Here is an 11,950-nt window from a genome sequence, read left to right on the forward strand (position 1 = left end):
ACCCAGTAAAAGTCAGAATGAATTGAAAATTCTACTTGTGAAATATGCACTTTACTTTTGAGTTGCCCTGTAGGGTTTTTTAAACGGCCTGGAGCTTTGCTGGCCAGGTTGTTCCTGTTGAACATCTTTCAAACATGATTTATGGGCCTCTGTTAACAGTTAAAACCCTAATTGGGTTGGTATTTTGTTTCATATTGGGATTTCAACAGCTACCAACTACAGCAAGGTAGGTGTTACCTATTACATTCAGCTGGTATTAAATAAATCCATCTTTCCTGAAATTAGAGACAATTAATCCATCTGTTTTAATAATTGTGATATTTAAACTAATAACTTCTCTTATCATGTAAATGTAAGTATGATTCAAACAACAATTATTCTACCATGAATGATCTGGTACCAGAAAAATAGAAGTAGGTAGAAAATATGTGGAAGTAGATATTATTAAAGAAGAAAGAATACAAGAAAAATGTTAAATTCCTTGGTTTTGTACATGTAGAATTGTTTCCGGAATGGAAATATCAGCAATAACAACAGCAATAAAAAACTCCCAAATCAGTATCAACATGATAGAAACTCTCTGTTATGTTATTTTATTTTCCTTCTCAATCCAGTTTTCAATTACTCCATATTTTTGCTAGTGTACCTGAGAGCAGAATGAAGCTGATTTTTGCAGCTGAGAGTTATGTCTTACAAACAGTGTATTCCAAAGCCAGACTGGTCTGAATACCTGAAATGGCATACATAGGAAGAAGCCCATTCTACCCTGACAAAATGTTAGTAATTTTAATTCTAACAAGTTGCTTCAGCCCTGATGCAATGAGAACACAGGAAACCCATGAACAGGCCAGAACCTGCACTGAGATCATCTGGATACCAGTGCAGTGTCTTAAGAATGAACTGATCTTCCTGCTCATGGGCCAAAATCTTTTTGTTCTTCTAATGTGCAGGACGAGGAAAATCATTACATCCCAATTTTCCACCAGAAAATGAAAAGCTCAGTGCTTCAAGGCAAGTGTTGTCCTTCAAAATGGCCATAGATACAGAAGAGTGAGGATTACCTATTGGTTTTTATGAAGAGGGATAAGAGAAATGTTATCTCTTTTCTGACATGAGAAAATACGAAAATTAATTCTTAAAGGAGCAACAAGCTCCACAGACCTCTGAGACAATTAGGCACTTACTTCTGCCTGTATACAGAACAGTCATTGACCTCAACGGGATTTTCCCCCAGTTTTGATTAAAGAAGGGACTTTTCCGCAATGAAGTGTGGCACAGCATGATCTGCTAAAATAATCTCAAGAATTAGTGAGAAACACATTTTCTCAGTGATATGATGGCCAGGCTGCCCAGAGAGGCTGCCTGACAACTCCTATCAGTCATTCCATTAGGAGGATTGCAAAACATCCCTGCTGTTGCCAGCTTGGATACCTCACGCTCCATAACAGGACACGGGTCAAGTGTGAGCACGCAGGACTGCTGATGGGCCTTGTCACTGGCTGAGACTGCAGACAAGGTTTTGGCTACCAAGAGCTTTTTCCTTTTAACTTTCTTGCCTTGGATTCTCACCCCGCAAGGTGTGAGATAAAGTTGAGCTCTAAAGGAGTTGACAGCGTTCATTGCTGCACTGTAGGTGTTCAGCCACCTCGCAGGGCTGGGTTATCATTTGCTTTATTGTGTGATGTGTGTATTGCTCTGTGCTTGCAACAGCCCAGATTTTTGAAATGGAAGCACCTGATGTTCATAACAGCAATGAGAGAGCAAAACAAATGTCTGAATACCCAAACCTCCATGTCAGCCAATGCATGTGCTACTGGCAGCTTTCTCTGTGGCGTTGAGTTTAGCTGGCAGAAATATTCTCAGAAACGCAAGGTCGTGAGCTCCGTGTGCAGCAGTCACAGGGCCAGTATTTTCAATGTGCTAAGAGCAGCTCTGTGATGGCTGCAATCTTGACCAAAACACTGGGGTTGAACTGGAGCTAAAGCTAAAAGCCCAGTTTGCTCCAATGCAAATTAAAGGTCTCCATCTGAGCTGTAGCAAATACATATTGGCTACGTTATGGAATTAGGGCTTTTAGTACAGATGGTTATGGAAGTGTACAGATACGAAACCACAAGTTTTGAAATGCCTTCCTAGGGTTCTGTTAGTTTCTGCAACGTATGCGTTGCTGGTGCAACGGCACTTAGTGTAAGACTTTGGCTAGATGGGATTGACTTTGGATATAAGTGTGTAATGGATGCTGTTACGCACAGCATCATTTTATACGGAGCCAAAGCTTCAGTATAAAATAGGCCACATGGTTTTCACAATGGAATAATAAAAGCAATTAAATTTGTAGTGTGCTAATGAGTTAAGCCTGAGATGTTTATAAATTAGGTAATAAAGGCACTTTATACTAAGATGTCTGTGCTAGACATTGGTGAAATCAGGCTGTGACTTTCAAGATACTTGCAAAGTTCATGTTTGACAACGTTGGGCATTTTTGACATTGTAGTATGGCTGTGATATACTTTTACTCATGGAATGAAACTTCCAGAGTATATTGCACAGTTTTTAGCCAGTGGAAATAGTTTACAAAGGTGTGAGTAAAACTGGACAGTTTGGAGAGGGACTCTTTCTATGGGATGAACTATCTCAAGTCCATTGTTTGTTTTGCTATTACCAGCTGAGAAATTGCATTGCTGACAATAAATGCTAGGGAGCTTACCTGACTATAGTAATAAGTAGGTTTAAACTTTGTCTTGCTGTTACCACTCTGCAAATATCTACCATAATACATTTAATAACTTTCACATTATTATTTATTGTGATGAACTCTATTTAACTTAACTTGTCTATTTTTAATCTAACAGCCAATACAGAAATCATTCAGTGCATATTCTATAGTGGGTTATGAAAAAAAGCCCATCCATTTGAATATATCTTAACTTGGAATGTATATTTTCAATCCATGGAATAAAATATTTGAACAGAGAAGAAGGCTCGACTTACTGAATAATATTGTCTGTTGCAAATTAGTTTTTCACGTCTCATCAGCATTATACCTTTATCTCAAGAGTGGAATGGAAGGATGGTATTAATATTCAAAACCAACACAGGGCATTAGATATTACATATCACTGTACAGAAGATCCAGAAATAGATGATTTACTTTAAAGGGGATAATCAAAGAAAGCTAATCAAAAAGCTAATCAAAAAGAATATTTAAAGTTGCCTTGATCATGATCCATAGGTACATATACAGGGAGAAGATAACAAGTACTAAAGGATCTTTAAGCTTTCAGAGATGAATGCATAATACAAATTGCTGGAAGTTTGGACTGGACAAGTAAGATCCCAGCCTGTAAACTGGGGAAAAAACAGGGGCAAACATGTAACAAATTGTCTTTTGGATGGGTTATGGTAAATATTCTATTATTAAACTGTTTAAGTGGGGATTGCATAACTTTCTCAAAACCAGTCTCTGCTTTCCTCTTTTGGCACTGATGCAGGAAGGTAAGGGTGCAATTCTGGGGTGTTTTTATGCAGGAAGTCAGAAAATTTGTCAATATGAGCCCATCTGGCCTTAAAAATCTGTCAGTACAAACCTTGCAGTGTGCCTAAGAGGAGGCACACAGTCACATGGAACAGATCACTGCTGAAGAAGAAGAAATACGTAAAAGGTAATAACGAGGAGGGGAGTTATTTGAGGATGTTTTAAGAAGAGTTTTGAAGAAAGAGGACTCCTGGTTGTTGATGTCCGGGATAGAAGAAGTTCAAAGGAAAGTATAAAACCAAAATCAGGACAAGAAAACCAAAGGAGATACAAGATAAAGGCTGCTCTGAGCATGAGGAATAGATCAGGAGAGAAAAAACAGTGATTTAGAAGTAGGATAAATAATAAAGAGCTTTGCAGGTGTGAATTAAGGGCCTGAATTTTTTGCAGTAAAGACATCACCTGAAGGATTCTAGTGGTCTCTACAATGTTTTGAAGCTATGAAAGAAGTAGAAGACAGGCTGTGAGGAGGAAAAGCCTTTTCCAGCAGTTAAAAGAATCATGAAAAGAAGAAACAAAAGTAGTCAGTGACACACCAGAAGATTATATATATGACCCACTGATCAAAGCAAAGCGTGACATATCTTATCTAAAAAGCTTTCTTCACGAAAGCAAAAAACAAACTGTCCTGTTCACCATCTATTCCCTTCCTCCTCAGAAAATTTTGCTCGTGGTTGTGAGCCAACACTAGCGAGTTCTGGGGCAGAGAAGTAGTTAGCAAGAAAAGCGTGCATCAATAGCTGTTGCTTTGGTTACAAAGGCACATGAGCATGTATAGTCGTGACAAGTTATTTTCAGCTTTACACCATGAAATAGAGAGAATATTAATAAAAAAGATTATGTTACCTCTGCTTGGTCTCTCTGTGGTGGAAAGTCCCAGTGCAGTGTCACATGCTACATCGTACTGCATAATTGTTGCTGTGTGCTTTAATGACATTGAAGTCACCCCTGATGCTGAGTGCACAGAACTCATCAGCTCAGGAAGGAAAAGGTTGTTACTGGTGCTGGGGATATATCTTCATGAACAGCGTTTCTTAAGTGCTAGCTGTTAACTTGAGTGGGAGTGGTACTGGGCACCCAGCTGCCTCTACTGCGTGTGTGTCAGCATATAGATACTGCTGAATCCTTAGCCTAGCCCACGCTAAGGCATACGCACAAAAGGCACAAAATTGCAGAGCAATCTCTGTCTCCCAGTGAAAGTCAAGCATGGCGGGGGATCGGATGTCAGATCTCTACTGACATTTCAAAGCTTCTGCAGACAAAGATGACAGCAGCTCAGGTTGAGGCGAAAGGCAGAGAAGGAGTGGGAATAGGGCACAAACAGCATGGTGGTGCCTCTTGGTACATTAATGTCAGTAAACACATTTAATGTATGTACTAGGACTATTACTGTACTTATGCCTTGCACATTATATTAATGTTAGCAAGCACATTCAATGTATGCACTAGGACTATTACTATAACCTCGGGTGGATCACTTCTATCCCCTGCTGTGTCTCAAGGATGGATAAAGCAATACTTTCTAGGATTATTTAAGTTATGGTTTAAGGACCAGCTCCTATACTCTTAGGACCACAGGGGTCCAGGGAGGCCCACGTATGAACTCTCCATCAGGAAGAGAAATGAGCTGTGAGCTCCTGACTGAAGCAGAGATGAACCAGAGTCCTACCACAGCCAAAATAATTTTGTATGATGATGCTAATATTGTGTGATGACACTAATGTCTGGAAGCGATTCAGTAGCCCCACTTCTAGTCTGGTTCATTCCCACCTTAGGTCAACCACAGCTTCTGATTTAGACTCTATGAGGAGGCATCGTGATGAATCTTGTCCTTCATGCCACTTTTTTGGCCCTGTTACATAGCAGGACAGTCTAAACCCCTGGGGGAGAGGACAGTTATGGTAGCTCCTCCTTTAAAGGTTTATTCTTTGAAGTTTCATGTCCATGACATCAAGAAGGGAAGTCAATGGATACCAGCGTTAAGAGACAAAAAAAGACATTCCATTCGAAGAAATGACCCCTTCATAAAACCTGTTTGTGAACTCAAGATTTTAAATGAGTCTGACCCAGTGGGGAAAAAAATCAAACTGTTCTGTACAGAAGAAATTCTCTGCTGGAAAGCATATAAGAAAGCTCACAGGCACTGCAAACACTAGCCCAGTGGGTAATTCTGTGAATGAGATGCACTTTGCACTCACAGCAGTACTGAAATTCAGCAGCTCCCAAGACTGAGATTTATTCCATTTTACCAAATGAATGCAACTAATAATAGTTTTAAAAAGGAAGAATTTACCATGTGAGTGAAGGTAAAAGACCAGATTCTGATCTTTATTACTCTGGCTTATGTCAGACATATTTTGCACCGCTTCACATAAAGTACAGATGTCACAGATGTTCTCACAGAATAAACCCAAAATAAATGGGATCAGAATCAGACTGAAATTTTATCGCAAGGGACATATATTGTTCCTAGTATCATTAAATTCCTTGTACGGACAAGGAAGACCTGAGGGTCAGGTCCACTCTGGGAGGCAGAAGAGTATTCCACCACCTGAGGCCCAAATGCTGCAGTCACTCTGAAATGCACTTTGGTTGCATTGAAACTGGGGCTGTGAAGGATGGGACACTACAGGCAGTGATAAGATCCTGCAGCAATAAGCCTCTCCCAGCAAAGGATCTAGCATCCATTCACCTGCAAGTGTGTGAGAGCTCTCCTGAGAGCAGAAGGGGGTACCCTTAAACTTAAATTTGTGCTGATGTGGCTGAACAGCCATCTCAAATAAGTATCACTCAAGAGACGAGTCTCATTGAAGTCAATGGCCTACTCCCCACATAAGTAGTCTTTGTAGACTGGGGTCTTACCTAGCCATCCTTCACAGAGCACTTTAGGTTCCTGAGCCCATTTGTTACAGTCATTTTTTCCTCCCCTTCCGGTTGAAGAGTTTGGAAAGGTGTCAGAGGATTAGTATCATGCAAATTGCGAAAGGAAAGTGTCACTAAGGTAGGAAGACTTCACAAAAAATAGCTTAGGGGACTATACAGTGTCCAGAATTAAATTTTACAGCAGTCCATAAAATTGAAGTATGAGCCAAGGGTTAACAACCTTGAATTTTGCCCTTAAAATTAGTCCAAGAAAATCTACTTCATTATAAATACGGTAGTACTATATAATGTCCTCTTGATTGATATGCCCAAGAGCTACCTTTGTCGGCAGTCTTTTAAGCAGTAATCCTTCATTTTGGTCTTAATAGTAAGATGGGCACCTCCTTCCTCATTGGGCTATCAATTTTTACCTGCCAATACAGTTTGATGAGCTTGCTTATATGCTGCTCAGTGCCTCCTGTCAGCCAGTACATATAGTCAGCAATCATGGTGCTCCTGATGACAAAAGCAGAATAAATGAGTGTACAGGGAAAGAAGGATGTATATAGCAGTATTTAAAGGAGGTAATATTAGAAGAGTGTAACATGAGGGTTGTATCAAAAGATTACACATAACTCTCAGTCTTTGTCCAACTTTAAGACAAGCATTAGTAAATATTTTTTAGCTAGTTAAACTATCTGCCAGCAAACAACCCTACATTTTCTTTTAATAGCTTTTCCATATTTTAATCTGAGCAAATATTTAATGACTGCTATACAGTATTTTAGTCTGGCTTTTCTTTTTTTGCTTTAAAGTATTTGTGGGTAAAATATCTTATATGTAAGTACATATGTCTTCTAGGACAGCATCAACACGTATAACACCCTGTAGCTTGGCAGCCTGAGAATATCACTTGTCTATGGCAAACTCAGACATAGTTCACCTTTGATTAAACTATATCTTAAAAAAAAACCCCAAACCAAAAGTAATCAGCTATCTTGCTACCTAATTGAGTATGCTTTAGTACTCCCACTGTCTGTGACAATCATTGCATTACTCTTTCTAGACTAAGGGATATTAAAAAACTATTGTGCAATGGATATTAATGCAGAGTCTTAACAGACTTTAGAAAATCAGTTTGCTTTTATGGCTGTCTCTCCGCACTGCTCTCCGTTTCCTTTCCTCTAGAGATTCTAAATCCAATTAAATGTGACTAGATGTAATTCCAAATTGTCACTTTAGTCAATTAAACATATAATAATCTTGTGTACCTAATTACTAGCACCAAAAGTTTATTTGTTGGTGTAGTGCTATCAATGTGTACTTCCACGTGTTCCCCTTATCATTGCCTATATATTAATTGTGCTTTGACATTACTGTAAATTGAATTTGAAATTTCCCCCTAGTTAAAAGTATCTCACAAACAGTAATCCCAATCCTGTTGTAATACCCTTTCAGAATGTACTTTCCAAGGCTGTATTATGTTCTTAATGAGATATAACCAAAAATACATGGATTTAACAATAAACATTTCAAAGCAGGCCCAGTATCAGGGGGTAACATATTGTTACAAGCAGGAGCTAAATCTTCCCTTAGATGTTCTCGTACAGCTTCCACTAATTTCACTGGGAGAAAAGCAATTCAATAGGATCCATGGATTTCTGCATAAGGACTGGATTTAACCATAAGCTTTATTCAATGCTCATTCAAATCATTGGCAAAAATCCTCTTGACTGCACTAGAACAAAGAGCAGTTTCTAACTGAACATCGTTAGCCCAGCCGGCACAGGATGAACAAAGGATGAAATCCTCATTGCCCTGAAAATCATTGGCAACACTCTCATTGACTCCAAATGGTGCCAGGTTTTAATCCCAGGAATGACATATGGATCCTATGGATGAAACAAGGTGAGCAAAGCATGCAGCACTGCCTGCTTGACCCAATGCTGGCAATGGTTTTGGGGAAAGACGTTCACTGTGTCCTGAGGCATAAAAGGGAAATAAACACGTGGCACAAAAATGGGGGAAGACAAATCTGTCACGTTATTCTGTACCTTTGGTCTACTAGAGGTAGTCTACAAAGCTTCCAGCTCCCGTGGCAATGGCAGTAGCTGGTACTGCAGTCCCTAGCAGTGTACGCAAGTGGTGGTGGCCTCCTGCGGCCACCTCATCAGAAAGAAGGGACTTTCAATCTAAATTTAGAGCAATTCTCAAGCACTAAAGCCTTGTCTATTTTGGAGTCAAAGGACATTTGCAAGTGGTCATTTACAATATGGGCCCCTATAGATATAGTCACTTCAACTGCTGTCATTTGAAAGACTAAAACTGGCAAATCCTTAACCCCGAGCATCACCCTGTTGCTGCCTGCCACTGTGGGAGCGCTGCCATGGGTCAAACGCAATCAGTTGGGTACACAGACACCCACAGCAGGCTTTGCCATCCCTACTGCAGGCCACGGACTGGCGAAGCGAGGATCCATCCCACCGGCAACACAACACGACATCCAGTTTGTGACCTCCCGCTCCTCAGTGGCAGCCAACGCTTTCTTCTCCCAGGTGGCACTGCTATCAAAGGTGGAGATGTGCACAGAGCCCTGGACAAATCTGGAATCAATTCTCAGACAAGTCGCTTCATCTTTCGCTATTTCTCAGCATCAGCTGTAAAATGCGGACAATCATATTTGACTGATTTACCTATTCGGTGTGCGAGTCCTCCTGCCACAATCTTTTGCTAATTCTTCGCAGCGCGCTCAGCACAATGTTGCTCTGATCGTGGCAGAGGTCTCCAGGCATCACTGCACTCCAGACGAACGCCTTTCCTCTTTGTTCTTCCTTCTGAATTTGTTCTTATTTAAATAATCATCAGACGCATGCTTACATTTCAAGCACTTGTATTTAGTTTTTCAACATCTGCTTTTATCCTTGCTAGATTTCTCCTGTACTGCCATGCATTTCATCAGGAATGGCGAAGCACATCATACACACATAAAACCCCTCCGAGCCTTTCGAGTGCCTCCATCCCAATTTTACTTCTCAGTTCCTCAGCCATCAGGGAGCGCACACACAGGTCAGGACTGACGCTTGCTACTGTGACCTCAGGCCTTATGAGTGACTTAAAAAATTCCACTTTCAAAAGAAACACAAGCATTAAGGCTCTATGTGGATGGCCTATGTCCAACCCCAAATGTGCCCAAGTCAGAGTTTTCTTTGAAGGCCTCCAAGGCTCAATTCACAGAACCAAAGTGACACATGCAACGGGGAACTATGAATTTCCAGACGCAGGGACACAGGTGAAATTACGCTGCCTGAATATGGTTACAGGGCTGGGCACTTAAAAGTAGGGATCTAAACACTCAGAAACCAAAGGACCAATTGAGATATTTAGGCAGGTTAAAGGCCTGGCTCCCATTGAAATACACGAAGGCATAAAGCACTGAGCTGGGTTCTCAACTCCCAGTGAGTACCTATCCATGTGGCCCATAAAAATCCAGGTAACAGACTTTCAGTAAGAGACTTATGAGCGCACGAGGCACTCTGAAATGAGACTTAAGTGAAATATTACTTAAAGAAATACTATTTACGAAATTATTATTTAAGATCCTCAGCCAGTGACCAAACTCATTAACAACTTTTTCCTCTCATCATGTTATCAACATGGCTGATGTATGAAGTATATAATATTAGTATATTATATATACTAAATATGACTTACTTAGGATAGTATATATAAAGCCATATTAGCATTTCAGCAGTATGTAAGGGCCAGAGTAGGTCCTTCTTCCCATCTTCTGCAATCAGAGGTCCTGGGGAAATGGGAGCTTGTGAAGAGCTGGACGGAAGAGGTTTCAGTACAGGTCAATTGGGATCAGCTGTTACATCATGTGGAGATTTTGGACAAGTGACATTGGCCAGCAACAGATCTCGCTCTGATTTGTGCCTCTAGAGTGACTACTTACGAGTTCAACTTTGAACCTTCCTGAGCACAAGGAACATAGGGTACAAAAGAATAGGAAAATAGCTCCCATTTAGACCATGTAATGCATTTTTCTGGATGAAATGCCATGTTTTATTTTTACAGTTTTTAAAGATATTGGGATTAAACTCTAATGGTAAAGAACAAAGATACGTATATTCTCTTCCTACTTCTGACACAATCACTTCATGTGATATACAGAAATATTGGCCCTGTATTTACAGAACCATCTGCCAATTCTGAGTTATTAGTTCGAAATACTTAAAACATGCCTGAGCTTCAGGTGGTAGCCCACCAAAGAGCTCCGTTTGACATGAGAACTGAAGTATTTCTGGCAATACACCTTCAGGAACACCTTAGGGGATGCTGGAGAAAATGTGACACTTCTTTCAAAACATGAGGCTTTATATTCGAACGTTTGTTTTTTCCTAGTTGCTAGTTCGGGCCAGTATGAACTTCCATAACATAACCAAACCCATCTGTGTTAATGTAGTAAGCCTGGATCCAAAGGTGTCTTGCAACATCTGCTCAATCTGGCCACTTGGTGGTGCAGAACAATAAGATATATTTCTATATGTGCAAGCAAAGAGCACACCACAGATCCTAAACTGTTGCCCTCAGCCCATCTCCAGACGTGCATAGGACTTCTAATAAAAAAGCCAAAGGTAGCTTTTGCTGCATGACAGCTGCTGACACTAGCAGCCAGTGTACAGCCAAATCCTTCACAGCAGCCATGCAAGTCTGTGACAAGAAAATGGATGGTACAGGTGTAAGAAATACGTGGTTTTCTGGAATGCAACAGTGTTACATTGCCAAAGAAGACAAGAAATTAGCAATGTTGCTAAATGCTTGTGTGTTCATTTATCACTGTAAACACTGGAAAAAATATGAGGGCAAGACTCAAGGTCAGCTCCTTTGGCCTTGACTGCTCCCCTTGAGCTGCACAGAAAGGAAAGAAGCCCTGAAGGGGAGAGGAGGATTTCTGTGCAGATGGCAGAGCCTTAGGAATAATCACAGCCTATGCACATTAGAGTAACTTTCACTCTTCTGTGCTATTCAGCCCCAATTGCTGCTAAGATCAGGAGGCTGGTTAAGTGGCAGAAAATTACCTTTGCTCCCTACTTCAAGTGATCTCACCTGGATCTGCAGTAAGTGGTACTAATAGAAGGCCTCAGTGACTGCCACGTGATGTTAGCCCTGTGCAGACCTACTGTTTGGAAAGGGTAGGTGCATCTCTATTTTTTTCATTTTAACAGGAATGTTAATATTCCTGATGCAGCCACCTGGGTATTTGAGATCTCTGATACAACAGTACTGAGCCGGAGAGACAAGATGCAAAATAAACTACTGCTCTCTTCTGGATGGATGACCTTTCTTATTTTCTGCTGAGATTAGAAAAGGAAAATTGTGTTTATAACTGAAATATGTAGGAGGTAGTTATTTTAATGCGATTAACCCATTTGAAAAGTGAACAAAATAATAAGTTAATTTTTAAACATCTCCATATATCCTAAACAAATGTAAACTCATTACTTTGAGGTTATGGAGACACTTGGAAACCACCAGATGATGAGAGATATA

At 40.3% G+C, this 11,950-nt stretch overlaps 1 protein-coding gene across 1 annotated transcript in view; it reads right to left on the minus strand.

Annotated features, from left to right (window-relative positions):
• Window positions 1-11,950, minus strand: part of SPATA16 (spermatogenesis associated 16) — a 95,010-nt gene that overhangs the window by 35,286 nt on the left and 47,774 nt on the right. Inside the window, exon 6 of the mRNA XM_009333606.1 lies at window positions 6,829-6,913. Coding sequence (XP_009331881.1) covers window positions 6,829-6,913 — 85 coding nt within the window. The remainder of the gene's footprint in view (window positions 1-6,828; window positions 6,914-11,950) is intronic.

Source organism: Pygoscelis adeliae, unplaced genomic scaffold, assembly GCF_000699105.1.
Source record: "Pygoscelis adeliae isolate BGI_AS28 unplaced genomic scaffold, ASM69910v1 Scaffold220, whole genome shotgun sequence".
Classification (NCBI taxonomy): Eukaryota; Metazoa; Chordata; class Aves; order Sphenisciformes; family Spheniscidae; genus Pygoscelis; species Pygoscelis adeliae.